We start from the raw sequence: 18222 nt of genomic DNA on the forward strand, positions 1-18222 counted from the left end.
GTTTTTTTTGTTTGTTTGTTTGTTTTTAGCTAGAAGACCTTTCCCTTCTCAGTCTGGGCTGCACTGCATGAGCCTGCACCCAGCACCCATTCTCTCCTGCCCCAGGCACTGCTCCAGCTCTCCCATCCTGTGGATGCCAGAATTGCTGCTGGGATGTCAGCAGAAAGGCAGGGGGAGAGGAGGTGGCACAAACAGCCCTTTCTGCTGGCCACCCTTGGCTACATCCCCAGCACTGCTTGGGTGGGCTCCCTGCCCTGGCTGTGCCAGTGCTGCTCTCTGAGTGTTCACTGAGGAACAGCTCCCTGCTTTCCCTCCACCCACATCCACCTCCTTAGAGGAGGATCCATGTTAGTGCCTGGTCCCCTGACAAGAGCTCCTGCAGGCAGCCAGGAGCTGCTCCTAATGGGCTGCCAGGGGATTTGGGATCTGACAGCTGGGTGCTGACAGCTCCCTGCAACTGCTCGCTCCAGCTGCTGGGCTCCTCTCCCTGGTAAGATGGAGAAGGATGCTCTGACTGCCACAGGGAGGAGGCTGGCTCTTTTTTCTCCCCTCACCAGGTGTTTGTGATGGTGCTGGAGGGTTATGGTGCCCACTGCCTTGGTGGGGCTGGAGGGTTGTGGTGCCCACTGCCTTGGTGGGGCTGGTAAAGCCTTGGGGGACAATGCTGGTACAATGTACAATGGTGGTACAAGCAGAGGGATGCCAGGCTGGAGGAGCTCCTGCAGGGTGGTGCTCCCACATGGGCACTGTGAGAGGGAAGGAGGTCTGGGTGCTGCACAGAGCAAGTCTTATCGCAGCCCCTAGCAGGGAGTTGGGATGGGAGGCCCTTGTTAGCTAGGAGAGCTGGGAGCAAGTGCTGGCACCTCCTGGGGCTCCCTCTGCAGCAGCTCTGGGGCCTCCCAAGCCTTCTCCTGGCTGACACATCGCCTCTCTCCTCTGCTTGATGCAGGGCTCCTGTGTGTCCCCACAGACCCCATGCAGGGGCTGGGGGGATCCTGGGGCTCCCTGGGGTCCGGCTCCATCCCAGCAGGGCCGTGGCAGCCCGGGCAGAGGGACTGTCCCATCATCCTCCAGCACGGAGCATCTCCCAGCCTGCTGTCTTGTATGGCTTTTTATTCCTATGTGATTATACATCCCACTTCATATAGGGATTGAAGCCGTGCACTACGCCGGGCTCCTGCGGCAGAGAGCAGCCCCTGTGCCACGGGAGCCGGCCTCAGAGGAGCCACCAGAGCTGTCCCCGGGGGCTGGAGGGAGACTGCTGGCCTCAGCCTGAGCTCATCCCACATCCCAGTCTCCCCAGCCCTCTTGGGATGCAGATGAGGGGTGCCAGGCTGCTTTGGGGTGAGGCCGGCACAAGCCCACTCCTTGCATTGCACCCCTTGCAAGGGTGGCGCACAAACACCCTTCTGCACCACATCTGTGTGGAGAGCCTCAGTGACTGCACTGGTGGGCTGATCCCTGGGGAATCTGCTGCTCTGCTTTTGTCCCCAAATATCCTGGGATATGCAGGCACTGCCAGCAGCACAGGGGAGGAGGAAGAGGAAAAAGAGGAAAAAGATGCTGAGGAATGGCCACGACAGCAAGGGCTGCCCCAGGCACGATGCTCTTCAAGGTTTCTCAAGAGGCCTCAGCCACTCTTTCAAGGTTTGTGTTATATCTGTCACATTAGCGAAAATGGTGAAAATTGTGGCTTGTGGAGGAGATGAAAGGCAGCCCCTTCCAATGCCTCCATAAAGGAAGGGCCCCATTAACACCTAGTGAATTATTGGCCATTAATCAGGCTCTGTGCAAAATAAAACCATCCACATTTATCATTATTGGATCCTTAATGAAGTGATAATGGGAATGCTGGGGAGCTGTGATATTAATGTCTTCTAAGAGGCAAGAGCAGAGCCAAGGGCGGCAGCCAAGATTTTTAATTTACTGCCAGAAGCTCGTGCTGTTAATAATGCTGTTACTTCCCCCGGCCGTTAGCCCTGTTTGGCTACGAGCTGCCGACCTGGGAGAGCAAATCAACCCTGAACATACCCAGACTTTGCTCACCTGCTCCCCACACAGCATCTGAGCACATTTTCCCCACCCACTGTCTCCTGCCCATGTGTAGGGATATGGCCGGGGAGCTGCTGGCTATCTTCACCCACCTGGCTCCTTCCTGAAGGCTGGCTGGTGTAGAAAGTTTTGCTTTCTGATAAAAAGCAAAGGGACTGTGAGCATCAAGCCCCTGTGTCTCTTACTGTCCTCACTCTCTGTGACTTTTCTCCTTAGGCACAAGCACCAGAGCCAGGGTGGCACACAGCTGGTCCCAGCACAGCCCACACACCGGGGTTGCTCCACACTCTGGTGTCTTCATTTGCACAGCTTATTCTCATGAGGCCAATATCCCATCCAGGACAGCAAGCACAAGCTGCAAAGCCTGCTCAGCTGTGGTGACTCACTTGAGTTCCAATGGGAAAGTCATTGCTCCTGCCAAGTCCTGCCAGCCCAGAGGCAAATCATTACCAGGCAGGTAAGCGATGCTCTCTCTCGTGTCTTAAGATTTGTGTTATCTCACAAATCCTGTTAAACCTGGCCAGTGGGGCCCAAAGGTATGTTGGCTCATGCATGGGGCCTTTTGACCTTTTGTGAAGGCACTGCAGGTCAGAGGGAGCTGGCCTTGGGCTGGAGTGATAGCAGACAATTCCCTGCTGAGCACTGTCCAGAGGAATAAGATGCTGCTTTGTCTGGGAGGGCTGAGCACACTCCAGTGCTCCTTTTGTCCCTTGGCAGAAGTTGCACAGGGTCCACCAAAGCAACCCCTTGGAAATGGAGCTTTGAGTTATCCAGGCAGAAGCATCAGAGAAGTATTTCTGTAGCCTGGGTGTTCTTGCTGAACCTCCCCCTGGCCTGTTATCTCCTCATTAGGAAAGAAAGGACAAGAACAAAAATCCATATATGGCAGCCAAGCAAAGGTAGATGGGAAATGCACTTCAAACAGCTCCATCCTTTCAACAAAGCTTTTATTAGACTTCTCTCCTCCCCAACACACACTCTTTAATCGTTATGAAAAGCCACCATTCAGGAAGCAAGGACACTGCTGGGGCTACCTGGAGCAGGCATTTCCCAGGAGAAGCCAGCCAGCACTAGCCCAAGGTCCTCTGGAATTGACTGGGAGGCAGCACAAGCAGCAGCTCCAAGTCCAGGGTGGTGCTCAGCAGTGTGGCAGAGCTGTGGGCAGTGGGTTGTGGTGGCCCTGTGGCAGTGGTGGCAGTGTGCCCAGGCTAAAACACTGGTCTGCTGCTGCAGTGACCCTTCTGCCAGGCACCCCAGCCTGAAAGGGAGTCACTCTGCATTCTGCTGGAGCAGAATGGCCCAGGGAGGGCTCAGCATGCTGTGGGGCCAGCAGAATGGCCCAGGGAGCACCCAGCACACTCTGGAGCCAGCAGAATGGCCCAGCTGTCCTGGCTGCAGCCCACACTCGTGGCTGTGTGGCTGCCCATGTTAGTGCCCTGTGGAGCTGCCCTGCTGGGCACGGTGCAGGCGACCTGCCAGTGACCTCTGGAGAAAAACACAGAGCACAAAGCAGCTTCTCCTGCACAACCACCCCTGACACTACGGGGGCACAGCGAGCTCTGTAACGCTTGGCAGATTTTCCCCAGCAGATCTGGGAGCTGCTTGCCACTGTGAGCAAGTTCAGGCATGTTACAAAAGACCTTCAGACTCTGAGGACAAATGAGATGCATGGATGAGTTTAAACCACCGGGCAAGAGTGGGGTTTTGAAATTCCCAGGGTTGTGCCTTATTCTGAGCCTGGGCTGTAGCCCAGAATGTCCAGCTGCCAGCCTGGCATCGACAGCAGGCCCCATGATGGTCCTGCTGATATCCCTACTTGTTAGGTACTGGCTTCAAAACCAAAATAGGAGGTTTTGCATCCTCCACAAAACCCCACCCTCTGATCCACCTTGAAGTGGGGTGCAGAACAAGTGACTGTTCAGTGAGACACCACAGGCTGTTGGCACAAGGGTGTATTTATGTCACACGATGAGATCAGGCACACGGAGTAGGTCGGTCTGTCTGGAAAGAGTCTGAGTCAAGCGTGTCCTATTACATTAGAGCTGGATTTTCAAAGGAGCTCAGCTCCCACTTAGGCTCTGTAACAAACAGACGGATATTCAAAAGGAGTTGGACGTGCTGGGTCATACTGGCTGCTGAGCTAAAGCCCTTTGAATACCCAGCCAAACCGTCAGTGTGCCTGTTGCTGCAGGCAAAGCCCTCCTGAAATCCTGCCCCACTGTGAGCTCCCTGTCCTGGGAAACCGAGCTCATCTCTGCTCTCCCACATACCACACTGCAGTAGGTGACAAAAACGTGATAACCACAGTGTCCTCGTGCATGTGGGGGGAGCAGCTCCCTGTCAGAGCACAGCTCTGGCAGATCTGCCCTTTGATCAGCTCAGCAGTATGGGTCAGGAGAGCTGAGCACGAAGGTTTCCTTGTCTTTTGTTCTGTGGAATTAGCAGAGTTAATCAGAATGACAGCAACTTCTGCCTCAGTGCAGAGGAAAGGTCAGTGGCTCGGGCTGGATGCATGACAGTTTCCTACAGTTGGAAAACTACACCATGAAAGCTCATAGCATACATGCTGCTGGCACACAGGCTCTCCCAACAGGGACCAGCAGGGAAGATGTTGCTGTGGAGGGAAAGAGGCTGGAGGAGGACTCCACACAGCTGGCTTGTCACTGCGCTTCATTCATCCCCATCCTTACACTGTACAGGGAAGGTATGTTGTCCTCTTTGTCACTGTGCACTGCTTGTGCCACCCAGCCAGTATCAAGAACTTCTCTCTGCCAGCGTGCTCCTTAGCCACACTCCTGGCAGTGCATCCTGCTGGGCCTGGGTCTCTGTCATCTCAGTACCCTGCTGTGGGAAGAGCTGCAGGGCACTGTGCTGGCTTGTGGAGCAGGTGCTGGGTGTCCCCTTCCCAGCACATCCCCCCAGCCGCTCCATGCTTCATGTGAGCAGGCCTTGCTGTAATTTGCTCCAGTGGACCCCTAAAACCCCACTGCTGAGCTGCTCTTAGCTGGGGGCACTGCAAGTGCAACATTGCAGCAAGGGCTCTCCATGGTAGCTCTGCAAATGGCCTCAACTTCCTTACATCTCTTAAATTAACTGGAGCAGTCACATGCCTTAAATCCAGTTTCTTTCTCTGTAATGTGACCCCTTACCTTCCTCTGATCCCACCAATTAGAAGTGCTTGTTTTTGCTGTGGACATTCACTCATGTGTCTACACAGTGGATTCTTTCTGTCAAAGACACTGGCAGCCTCAACAGTGAGCCCTAATTTAAGTAGTTTGCATTTGTCCACAGCATTGGTGCTCTCATTTACTCCTGCTTCTAATTAAGTGCATCTGGGTGTCTGCAGAGGGAGCTCTCATGATCACTCCGTGGCTCTAATTAAAATGGCCTGGATGTCCATGACATTGGTGCCTGTCAAGCCTGTCACCAGGAGGTGATGCCCACCTTGGAACTGGCTGAAGAACGTGTAGGAGTCATTGTTCCTGAGAAAGGCCTCCACATCCAGGCCCTCCTGAAGTGCCTCAGCCACCAGCCCTGGGCTGCAGAAGGCTCCTGCTGCCTCCGTTGGCCCATCCTGCCCGTCTGTTCCCCCACTGAGGAAGAGGATCTCACACCTCCCTTGGGGGCTGCTGGCTCCTGTGGCCTGGGCCTTGTGCAGCCCCAGCCCCACACGCAGGACCAGCTCCTGGTTTCTCCCTCCCTTGCCTGTTCCTTGGAGCTGGACCGTGGTTTCTCCACCAGCCAGGATGCAGACTGGTCTGTCGGGCCCCAATCCTCTCAGGGCCTGTAGGAACTCCTCCAGGTGCAAGCCTGGGATCTGCAGCTCTGCTTCCAGCTGCAGGAGATTGCCCCTCAGCTCGTCCCCCAGGGGCCCTTCTGCGAGGCTGCTGAAGCCCAGGCAGAGCAGCTGGATCAGCTGGCAGTACAGGGTGGCTACACTGCCCACTTCCCCCTGCACTGCTGCACTCAGCACCAGGGCTGCATAGCCCAGGCCCTCAGCCTGGCGCCTGGCCTCCTCCAGAGCCAGCCTGTTGGAGCCAAGGATGATGTTGGAAACATGGGAGTAGTTTTCTGGAGCAGTGGGCTTGGTGGGAGAGCTGGAGAGGACCATTTCCACTGACTTGGGCAGGTTGTGCAGCAGGTTGTATTTGGTGAGTATCTGGAGGCAGTCTTGGACACTGTGGGAGCTGGGAGCAGTGGGCCCACTCGCTATGATGTCCAGGGGGTCACCTATCACATCAGACAGGATGAGACTCACCACCTGTGGAAAGAAATGCCCACAGATTATTGCAGGAGGCAAAGACAGGTGACCATAAAAGAGCCCTGGCATAAGCACTGCTCTGAGTGCCATCCCCACATCAAAGCAGATGGAAACAGGGTAGGGCTTCACCCATTTTCAATTAATGGACCTGTGAGTGTCACCTTGCCCTTCTCAAAGCCACAGATTTACAGTCCCCTTTGAAGCTGGACTATCATGCTGGAAGATGTAACCTGTGACACTGCAGTTGTCAGGCCCAACCTAGTGTGGGTTCAGCAATGGGACATGCTGAGAACAGCCCCCAGGGGAGCCAAGGGTCAGGGCCAGCCTTGAAAGTACTGTGCTGAAGCACCAACACTTGGAAGTGCCTGCTGGCTGTGGGCTGGGGTCTGCATGATGGGATGGCTGATGTTTCCCAAGTCTGAATTCCCACTCTCCCAGCTCTGTCTCCCTGAGAGTTTCTGCCCAAAGTGAAATCTCAGCCAGAGAGCCCCAAAACAGTGTGCAAAGCTGTTCACTCAGTATGGACAAAAACCTGGCAAGCTGATTTAAACCTGTGTTTTAAGGGTAGATGGGAGATGTCTGGGCAGACAGGGGCTTTCCCTTGGTCACCTGAGCAGGATGTGCCAGCTGGGCCAGCCCTCCACCCTTCAGCACGGACAGAGTCTTCCGGACAATGTTCAGCTCCTGTATGGCAGCTCCTCGGGAAGCCAACAGCTTTGTGAGCTTCTCCTTCTCCTCCAAGAGGATGGGAGGGATGGGAGCAGGCAGGAGGGCAGATCCACCCCCTAGGATGCAGAAGAGATGGCAAGGACATCAGGATAGCAGGAGAAGGAGGACAAAGGAGAGCAAGGCTTTAGCCTTTTCTCTTCCCTCACCGGTGTCTGGAGGGAAGGCAGAGGTGACTGGGGACCTAAGCTAACATCTCTGGGGAATTCAGTCATCTTCAGTGGTGGGTTTGAATCACTGCTGTGCTGCACTCTCTGCAGTCAGCTACACTTCACCCAGGCAGTGTGAGCCTGGCTGCATGGGGGCACCACAAGCCTGCAGTGTGGTGGGGGTGACAGAAGAGGGACGGCACCCACCCTCACCTCTGCACTGGGCTGCAGCTGGCTCCTCACACTGATATTGAGGGGTCACCTGGGTGTGTGAGCAGGGAGCCATGGCCTCCATGGATCACACAGCAGCCAGTGCTGGCCACATGGGGACACTGCCTGCTGTGGTGGCTCCATTTATTCAGGACAGTGTGTAAAAACACTGGCTAGGGATGCAGCAAGATTGGAAACTGCTGAACTGCACTCATCTAGGCCTGGGAGGAGAGAAAAGGGGGGACAGTAATGCAAAGGACAAAGCACACACTGAGTCCAGGGTGATAGCTTCACTGCTGGGAATTCTGTCTGACACAAGCAGGCATTGGAAATGTGGAAAAGAAGGAAAGGTTCTAATGGAAAAGTGGAATGGATTGAAAATACAGAGGAGAAAAGAGCAAGGTCTGTGCACAGAGTGAACGTGCACAGAAGTACAGCTGAATGCTACTGTCAAAATGCAAAGCCTGCTCAGAGGTTTGAGACAAATCAGCATCAATAAAACATGATGAGCAAGAAAAACAAATGCAAATGCCTGTGTTTCAGTCAATAGCCAGGGATCTAGCTGAGAGGCAGGAGCAGTTGGGGACCGGCTGCTGTGTGGGAGTGCACATACACAGGGAGTCACAGCCACGGGGAGATCCTGCACAGGCTCCCTGAAGGGCTGAGGAGTCTCTTGGAGATCCCTGGAGCCAGAAGACAGGAGGAAGCCCAGGGGAATTCCCAGAAAGCACAGCTAGCTTCCAGTCACTTGGGTGTTTGCCTAATGGCACTGCTCTCTCTGTACTGGATCAGGCTGCAGCATCCACAGGGGAATAAACACTGAGCAGAGGAGAACAAGGCCTTTCTGCAGAGCTGCTCCAAGCCCCTGCATGCTTCTGCCACTGAGCTCAGGATGAGGTGATGTCACTGCATCCCTCTGATGCATCTTCTTGCACAGCCCTGGATCTGGGGACAGCCTGGGGGCCACCAGCCAGCCCTGGGGGTGTGCAGGGCTGCCCCTGCAAGGCATGCAGCTTACTGTGTGCTACCTGGAGGCCTCATTTCCACTAGCTGGGAAGGAGCCAAGCCCTGGGAAAGGTCAGTCCCAGAGCTCAGCTTTCAGACTCACGCTCCTGCACAAAGGCTGAGCATGCAAATCTACCAAGTGCTTGCTTCTCCAAGTCTGCGTCCCCAAAGGTAAGGAGGGGGCAGGAAGAAAGTGTCTCCTTGCCAAGAGGTGGGAACAGCTGCCAGGCTGTGCCCAGAGGTGCCACTTCACTGTGGTGGCACAGCTGCAGGACCCAGCCTGTGCAGCTCAGCCTCTTTCCAGTGCTGGGAGGCAGCAGCAGGAAGCCCTGTGCTCTCCCCTGCTGCATGCCTGGAGGAAGGATGGCAGAAGGGAGAGGAAAAATCAGAGGTGCAAGTGGCTGTGCTGAAGGGGCTGGCACAGCACAGCACTCCCTTGCTGCAGGGTCAGGGGTGGGCAGGCAGCTGGGGGCCTCAGCAGATCCCACTCCCTGGGATCCCCACACTACCTGAGATGAGCACAAGGAGCAGGTCATCTGCAGTCAGACCCTCAGCCAGCTCCTGGATGGCAACTGCTCCCTTCAGAGCCTCTGCATCTGGGAGGTTGTTCTTGGCACCTTCGATGACCTGGATTCTGCTGTGTGGCTTCAGCAGCATCTCCCTGGTGAGGTAAGAGAGGCAATTACAGCACGGATCTGTGCACCCACACAGGCAGCCAGGCTGTCACCTGCAGGTGCCTGGGGTACCAGTGGCATACAGGGAGTGACCAGGACACAAGGCCTTTGCTGAGTGTCTCTTCCCCACAGCCAGAGGCAGCACACCCAGCACAAGAGGTGAGCTGCATTACTGGTGTCACTGGAATGTGATGGTGCTTGAAGATGAGAACAGAGGGGTGGATGAGGTGGGCAGCAAAGCAAGGGCAGCTCAGAAGGACTTAAGGTGTTCATAGCAATATCCCACAGAGAAAAATCTGGCAGCTTATACCCCTCCTCCCTGCTCCCCAAAACTGCCCAGAAACAGTCCTTACTGCATTCCTGCTCGCTGCAGGCTCTCCTGGATCCCCAGCGGCACATTGATAATCCCCCGAGTGAGGTGCTCTCCCAGGATCTCTTCTGCTGCTGCAGCCATCCCCAGCACAGCTTTTCCAAAACCCACCAGGTACAGGTGGTCCCTCTTCAGTGGAAAGGCCTGGCCCTTGACCAGCAGCTGAGGGCTCCCCTCTCCCTGGAGCTTCAGAGCCCTCCTCAGCATGGGAGCGGGGCGGACGGTGCCCAGGGCGCCGCGGAACAGGGACAGCGCGTGCTCGCGGAGGGACATGGGGCACAGGCTGCCCGGGCTGAGCCCCTCTGCCTTGTGGGGTGGCTTCTGCACTCCTGCCACCAAGGGCCGAAACAGCCAGCAGCCTCCGACCTGCAAGGGAAAGTGAACACTTTTGCTAGTAGAAGAGACAGGGCTGTCACTGAAAGAACAGAGAGGTCAAAACATGAACTGTGGAACTCTAGCTCCTGTTTCCCCTAGATTAAGGTGTCATACAAGCAGCATTTTCTAACTTTTCCCCAGGCAGGAGGAAGGGAAGGACAGTGTCACATTCAAACTATCTGTCAGCTTGTGATTCCCCTGCAATCTCATCACCTCCTGCAGGGAAGGTGAGCTCTGCCAGCCAGCTCCTCCATCACTGTAGATTTGCCACTGGCAAGCCATCATTTCTATTTGCTTAACGTTTGACACCTTTCCAAACTGTGGAAGCTGCTCTCTGTCCTGGAGAGAGCAGGGCATCTGGGTGGAACAGCTTTTCACTACATTAACTCCCTTCCCCATGCCAGCCAAATGCTGATGTCACCCTCTGGCTGTGCATTGCCCCATGTGTCCCTGCAGCATCAGACACGGACTGAGGAGAAACAGCAGCCTTGCTGGCTGCCTCATCCCTTGCTGCTGGTGGCCACAGAGAGACCAGTAATGAGGTTTCCTCACCAAACAACAAATTAACACAAGGCTTAATTTACCTTTCTCTTTTACTCCTCATTATCCATTAAAATCACATTTAGAGCCCAAATAAGACTTCATATCCACGCAAAGTGTCTGTGAAAGCCGTGTCTGTGAAAGCTCATTTGAGCTGCTCTCCACTGAGCATTAGCATTATCTGCAACAGATCTGTGCATGGACCAAAAAATCTCAGCCGCTCAAGGGCAGATACTTGTCTTGACAGAGGAAAGGTGGCCCCTGCCGGCACACACACATCTATTCCCTCCCAGCATTTCTCCTTCCTTCTGTTAACTGGCAGCAAGTTCACTGCTGGTTTCTGAGGATCAAAGATCCTTGTGATCTGCATCTCTCCTGCTCATGGCATTTAAGGCAGGGTGCCAGGAGGCTGAAGCAGCCAGGGCAACACACTTGATCACAGACCCATTGAAATTCCCTGAGAGAGAGTTAATCCTCTCTCAAGTAAATGGATGTGTTTTGTGCAAGGGCTTCTTTTAGGAGAGCTCAGGAGTCCAGAGGTCTCTTTGTCCTGACACTCCCTAGCATTGCAAGGTGTTAATCATTAAGCTGGACAAGCTTTTCAACAGCTCCTCCGGGTCTAAATCTGCCTTATTTTGCTGCAGGGACCCAAAAGATCTACAGAGAAAACCTCTACACACCTTCTCAGGCATTGAAACTTAGGAACACTGAAATATTGGGACAAGGGACTTGTAGGTAAGGCTATAAAGAGAATCAAAAGTTTGTCAGAGAAAGAACCCCAAGAATCACTGACGTGGGGAAAGACCCTTAAGAACAAGGATAGTAGTAAACGATTCATTGCTTAGGGAACAGATTTTAAAGCCAAAAGCCAAGGCAGATTAACTTCCTATGTGTACTCCCTTTAGGTGCTGTCAGGACTGGCTTTTCAACCACGAGGAGACAGGAGAACAAAAGACAGGGTGCCCTGACCACTTTGTTACTAGACTTAAACTTCATGGCAGCTGATGCTGCCAGCAGTTGAAACCACTGACCCCACTTCAGTGAGGGCCAGAGTAACTGAGGGCCGCAGTGAGGTCAGCCCTGCACCTCTCAGGAACTGAGATAAGCATCTCTCCTCCCAGCAGGTCTCTGATTCACCTGGCCCCGGGCACTGTGCAATCAGAGGAAGGTGCTACAAAGCAGAGGTGCATCACACCCCAGGTCACCTCGTCTGAGCTGCAATACAGGGTTTGCAGAAAAGGCTGGAGAAGAAAAGCTTAAAGGGAGGCAGGGGAGTTTAAGAAAATAAAGCCCCAAAGTTTTTAACAGGCTTTGTCTCTGCCTTGATGTCTCTGCTCGCCGCTGACCCTGAAGCCCGGGGAAATTGAGCACCAGCAGACCTGCAGCCGTGGCTCTGTCACACGTGCCCTCCTGGCAGCTCCAGCTCCAGACACCACACAGCAGGCAGGAGTTCTTTAAAGGCAGTCCTCTCCTACTGGAGGTGGAAAAACTAAATGTCAGCTTAATTCATCTGGCACTTGTGTACATACTGCTAATGCTTACTCTGGAAAGCATTTCAGTACAATAGCAGCATGTAATCTGTTTTCTGCACTCTGAACTCAGATTATATTTTAACCATCGAGGCCTGATCCAGAGCCTGTGGGAGCCAGCAAGTGCCTTTCTATTGCACCTCAGGATTTTGGGGTTCACTGCCTGGCACTGATCTCAGAGCACAGGTGTAAAGGCAGAGTAAATACAGTGTAAAACCCCCTAGTGCTCTGAGGTTATCCAACTTTATGCCAGTGCAACAGAGAGCTGAATTTGGCACAGATCCATTTGCTTTGGATGTCTCAGTGTGTGACTCTGCTCCTTGTCAGCTCTGATTAGACATACAGGCTCAGTGGAGACTCCCCTTGGAATGGGGGTGCTGCTAATGATACCACAAATCCCTTTTTATGTAATTTATTTATACAGTCTCAGGCACTGGGTACTAAATGTCATCAGGGAACAGCTATAAATCAGTGCTATGGAATCCACTGTAGATATTAACAAAAATAAAACTCCTACTCATTTTACTAAGGCTTTAAAAACAAGATCAAGAGAACTGAATATCACCCCAAAACACAGGCAGTAGTGGAAAGAAAAATAACCCAAATGGCAGCTCTCATGCTCCCTCCCCAGATGGTGGGTTTAGAAGTGGTGTAATTGCCTGTTAACTGCTACATATTGCACGAGGGGAAATTACACCCTCACATCCCTGCCTTTTCCTCTTCCCACTGCTGGCTGTGAGGAATCTGGGCTGGGAGAAGGGGCTGATGATGTGACTCATATTACTTCATGCACTAATCTTAGTTCCCCAGTTTCTCAGGAAAATCACTAAAGGATGAATGAGCCCTCTTCTGTATGGATATAAGGTGACAAGCTATAGGCACAAGTGAGGTTCAGGTTTCACACCTTCCCTTTGTCCCTGGTTGGGATAATGTGGAGCTGGGATATAGTCTTTTGAAAAGTTTTCTGTAAGTTTGCACTAAGCTCAGGATGAAAATGATGCTAAGAATTGCCTGTTCCAAAGAGAGCTGGAGGATTGTAAGGGGTTTAGATTAATCCCCTTTAAATGAAAACTTCCTCAGCTTTCATTCATGAATAATCTACGCACTTATAATAATCTACACACACCATTATAAGCCCTTTCTTCAGAGGGCTCCTCCTAAGCCTGTAGAAATTTCCACTGTTAGCTCTCACACCAAAATGCAGCAAAACCCCAGCTTCTCATTTTCACCTTCTCTGGGAAAGAGGCAGGGGAAGGAGCTGGACTGTGATAAAATACAGGCAAAATGCTCGTTTGCATTACCTTTCATTAACTTTTTAATTAAAGCAATTCTGCAGGCAAGGAGCCAAAGTCAGAGGGAGACAGAAAGAATCCAGCAGTAGGGGCAGAAATGTGGTAAAGCTGCCAAGTAAATTGGATGGTGGCAAGAGACCAAAAGCATGGACATAGCAGGGCAGAGTCTGAGCCATAAACTTGGAGGCACACTGGGGAAGAAAACTGAACAAATGAGCTGGCCATGCCCATGCAGTGAGAAAAATGAGCCAGCACCTCACTCCATGGCAGGTACTTGAAAGCTAGAAAAATACTCCTTTACTCCTTTCTAGGGGCCAGTCTGGCATCACTGGGCAGAGCTGAGCTGTTCCAGCTGCTGTGGTTGGAGGTTTGTTCAAGGATTTGCATCTTGAGCTTGTGGTTTTTTTGAACTTGGGGCAATCGAGCTTATTGCAGGCCAACCCAACCACACAGACATCCTGAGCATTTCAGGTGCTGTGAGATCAGAGGATGCTGTGCCAGAATACATGATTTAACTGAGAACAGGGACCTAAGTTACTTTAGTTTCAATGCTGTCAGGATACCTCTGGATTTCCTCCAGGACTGGTGGCTGGCACACCTTCTACAGGGTCAGCTTCAAAATCCCCGAGGCGCTAGGAAAATATTGGAGATAGCACTGGATCAAACCCCAGTTGTTGGAGGATAATTTTGAGCTCAAGCTCTAAGAGACAGATTACAGCAGTAAACTCCCAGACACAGCAAGTTTTAGCAGTGTCTCTTGTTCCTCGTTTTTCTTGCTGCGTGACTTTTTCCTGGCCTCTCAGCATGTAAATTACTGACAGGCTCACCAAGGCTCCCTGCTGCAATTCCTCCTGCATCACCAGGGGAATTTACCTATGAAGTACAACAAAGTGGAGATTTTACTGCCTTAAACTCCCCTGTTCCCACTTACTGACACATCTCCTCTATCATTTGATATATCAACTTTAATTCGCCTGGTGAGCCCTGCTCAAACCCAAGCTTGCTGCTCCACATGGTCCCAAAAGCATTACAAGAAAATTTTCCAGGAGATGCACTAAACCCAGGAGGGAAACAACGCACTGAAGGCTTGTTCCAAGTCACTATTCTGGGAGGATTAGATGGGGGATTTTTCAAGACTAATCTCTTTAAATGAAAATTTCAGAATTTGATTAATTTTTTAATCTGCACATGGATTTGCATAAAATTACTGCACTGCCTCATTCACATCTGGCAAAAGAGAAAATGTCTGCAGCAAGGATGGGCAGCTATGAAGGGTCCAGTGCACGTGTGGGTGTGCAGGGACACGGTGAGGGGCCCTTTGCCCCCTCTCACTGCATCCATAAGTGGGAAAAAGTATCAGGGTGGTCAGCAGCAGTATGATGAGACCAGAGGGTTTGCCAGGCAGGCAAGGGAGAAAGTAGGATGGAGCCTGGATACCTTTGTTTTAAGAATATGCTGAGCTCTGGGAAAGCCAGGAGTCCTCGTTTCCAGTACATGGCTCTCTATATGTTGCTCGGAAAAGAAATATGTTGCTCTCATGACTGATTTACTCACCAGGAAAGTGTCAACAGGGTCTCTCTGCCTTTGATGGGGAATGTGGCTTAAGGCCAAACACAGGGAAGATAAGTGTTCTATTCAGCATTTTATATATATAGATCAGTATCATTAGCAAAAAAAAAATTAACTGGATTTGACATATGCATCTTACTAGTTTTTCTAGGTCACACTCCCTTCACTCCCTATATACCTTTTGGAAATGATTTTCCCATGCTCTGGGGATTGCAAGGAAGAAAAATTTTTCACTAAAAATTCTTCTGTAGCTCAACACAGAACACTACTACCCCGAAGCCAAGCCCATGCCAAGTTTACTTCCTTTCATGCTGTAATTTCTCAAGCTCCCTATTCTGAGTCAACTTGCCATCAAAGATGAGAGTCATTTAAAATCCAGGGAAGGATCACAGTATTCTAGAGAAGATGAAAAGCTGCGAGCCTTGAGGACTGGAATAGTAGAAAGGGGTTGAAATTCAGTGCTGCGAAATACAAGGTCATGGTCTTTGGGATTAATAACAGAAAAATTATGAGCTCCTCAGCTGGAAATAACATAAGAGGAGAAAGAGCCAGGAATCTTAATCAGTCACAGGATGACAATTACAGCTGCCCTCTGGGCTGAGACAAGAGGCTGTGGGGAAGGTGGAAAGCAGCAGATGTGAACTGCCTGGACTTTGCTGAGGTTTTTGACATCATTCCTGTGAGCACGCTGCAGGGTGGGCTGGGCAATCCCAGCTGGACACCAGCCTGACCACGGGGCTCAGAGGGCAGAAAGCATGGCTCGGGGTCCAGCTGACAGCTGGTCATCAACAGGGGCTCTGCTGGTGCTTGTGCTGCCCCACAGCTTCATTAGGGACCCAGAGAGCAGCACAGAGTTTGGGGAACTGCTGATGGAGGCACCTTCCAGAGGAACTGGGATAAACTCAAGGTCGGGGCCCATAGAAGCCTCAGGGCCCTCAGCAGGGAGAAGTGTGAATTTTTGCTGCTGAGCAAGCACAAGTGCCTGTATTGTGCAGGTTCCATGGTATCTAATACAGAAATGCATAGGCAGAATAACTGCATTTGATCGATATTACCCAAGCAGCAATTAAACGTTTTTTCCATTAACTAATTTTGCAGGGGCATTATCCATAATTCCTACTTAATATGACATTTTTCTAGGAGATCCAATTATCCTGCCAGCTAAATTCCAGCTTGGTATAAACTGACAAACTAAGTTCCAACGATTAGGAAGAAAGGCAGAAGAATAAAAAGGAAGTGACAAAGTATCAAATCAACAACCCACGGTGTTATACAACTCTAAAACTTAGCTAAGTATTGTAGGTGTTTTGAAGTAAATTGTCTTATGATGTTATTGGTGAGTCACCTCCGGGCCTGCAGGAGATAATCCAGGCTCTGATCCTGCAATTTAGAGTGTGCAGGAGGCACGACATTCCCAGCTTTTCTAAACCCTCTTATCACAGGAAAATAAATCAGTTGTGGGTATTGAACTGGCCTAACAAAGGGGCAGCTGACCCCAGACCCTCGGGAGGAATGAGGGCGTGTTCTGGTATCCCTGGACTCCCCTGTGAAAGTCTTGACTTTGTTTCAAAGTAAAAAAGGTAAATCATTCTGAGAGCCAAACCCACAGCAGTGTGAGAGGATGAGATCTTCAAACATGTAAGTAGGAGCTCCAGCAAGCAAACAGCGAGGACAAGGACTCTGAGAAAAGAAACAATTCACTAAATCAGACAAAAATAAATGCACACAAAATAATTGAGCTCATTTGAAGGACGTGCAGAGCTTTAACAGTCCTTGGACTTGCTGAGGTTTGACCACAGGAGGGCAACAGGATCCAAAAGCAAAATCAAACTCTATTCTGGACACCTTGAGAGGAAATGCAATTAACGTTCAGGAAGGCATCTACAGTTCATTTTTTTCTTTTGATTGTGTTTCTGCGGGATCAAAGTGACAAGATCTGCTGGTTTCTAAATTTAAAATAGCAGCAAACTTCGTGGGGTGAAATTTTCACAGCTAGTCCAAGAGCAGCTTTTTAAGGTAAGAAATACACTAAAACATGCACACTGAGCCTGTCATCAGGATTTGATAGAAAAAAGCAGTTCCAAGGTGTGTGTACTGGAGCAGCATCCTCAAAAGCCACGGTGTGTTTCTCAAAGGCTTAAGTGTGTGCTGCCCACCTTTACCTGAGAGCCCACGTGGTGTAGGAGCACGGTGCTACAGCTGTGGTGTTGCTGTAATATTGCCAACACGTTTTTAGAGGAATAAAGATTACTGGGAAATAAAAATGTGCTGACTGCTGGGCTGAAAGTGGGAGGGGAAGGGTGAGAAAGTGTTCACAGTGTGATTCAAAGGAGAGGCAGCTGACTGACACTCCCTGGCCACCTGGGCTGCCCTGAGGCTGTTCCTGCCGGGCTCTGCCGAGATGCCGGCACAGCACAAAATCCCCTGTGTTGGAAAAGAACCCTGAGACACCGAGTCCAACCTATGGCCCGGCACGACCGTGCCACCCTGACCCCATAGGGCCACAGCCAGCCTTTCCTGGAACACCTCCATGGACAGTGACCCCACATCTCCCCGTGCAGCCCATTCCAGCGTCTAAGCACCCTTCCTGTGAAGAAATTCTTCCTGATGTCCAACCTAAACCTCTCCTGGCACAGATTGAGGCGGTGTCCTCTCATCCTGTCATTGATTAGCTGGCCAAGCCCCACCGGGCTACAACCTCCTTTGGGGAAGTTGTAGAGAATATAAGGTCACCCCTGAGCCTCCTTTTCTCCAGGGTAAGCACCCACAGCTCTTCAGCTGCTCCTCACATGATGGTGCTCCACACCCTTCCCCAGCTCTGCTGCCCTTCTCTGGACATGCTCCAATATTGCAATGTGCTTCCTGAACGGAGGGGCCCAGAACTGGACACTGCACTCAAAGAGTGCCCTCGCCAGTGGCCAGGACAGGGAGACAATCACTGCCCTGCTCCTGCTGGCCACACTATGGCTGGTACAGGCCAGGTGCCACTGACCCTCTAGACCACCCGGGCACGCCTGGGCTCACGTTCAGCCGGCTGCCGACCAGTGCGTTTCTCTCTAGTTTCCACTGGAAACCCCGTAAGACGCCTTAAATCAACATCACACGGGGACACCCCGCACAGGGCGCGGCCGTCCCGCGCTCCCCGGGCCCCTCACGGCCCGCAGCCCGCCCTGCCCCGCACCGGAAGTCACGGTCTCCCCCCGGCGCGAAGCCATTGCCCGTTCTACGGGATGACGTCATGCCCTCAACCCGGCCCCCTACGCCTCAATCGGCACGGGCGGGTGGGCAAATAACGGATAACGAACCCCGGCCCCGCCACAGCCGCTCGACCATGCCCTGCGCCGCCCCTTCCCACCTCGGGCCCCGGGAGCGGCGGGGACGGTGGCAGATGCTGGCAATCGCGGCGGGCCGGGAGCGCGCGGGCCTCTCTGCTCTTCCTGCCACACTCAATATGGCCGCCGGCCACCCCG

At 52.2% G+C, this 18222-nt stretch overlaps 1 protein-coding gene across 1 annotated transcript; it reads right to left on the reverse strand.

The window, feature by feature from the left end:
• Positions 1–2982: 2982 nt before the first annotated feature.
• Positions 2983–18188, reverse strand: GLYCTK (glycerate kinase). Its single transcript, XM_059480241.1, has 5 exons — positions 18108–18188; positions 9431–9813; positions 8913–9064; positions 6923–7098; positions 2983–6313 (listed from the first exon to the last, which is right to left on the reverse strand). Exons 2-5 carry the CDS (start codon positions 9718–9720, stop codon positions 5414–5416), a joined length of 1518 nt encoding a protein of 505 aa, XP_059336224.1. The 5' UTR covers positions 9721–9813; positions 18108–18188; the 3' UTR covers positions 2983–5413.
• Between the last annotated feature and the right edge of the window lie 34 nt (positions 18189–18222).

This window comes from Ammospiza nelsoni, chromosome 11 (assembly GCF_027579445.1).
Source record: "Ammospiza nelsoni isolate bAmmNel1 chromosome 11, bAmmNel1.pri, whole genome shotgun sequence".
Lineage (NCBI taxonomy): Eukaryota > Metazoa > Chordata > Aves > Passeriformes > Passerellidae > Ammospiza > Ammospiza nelsoni.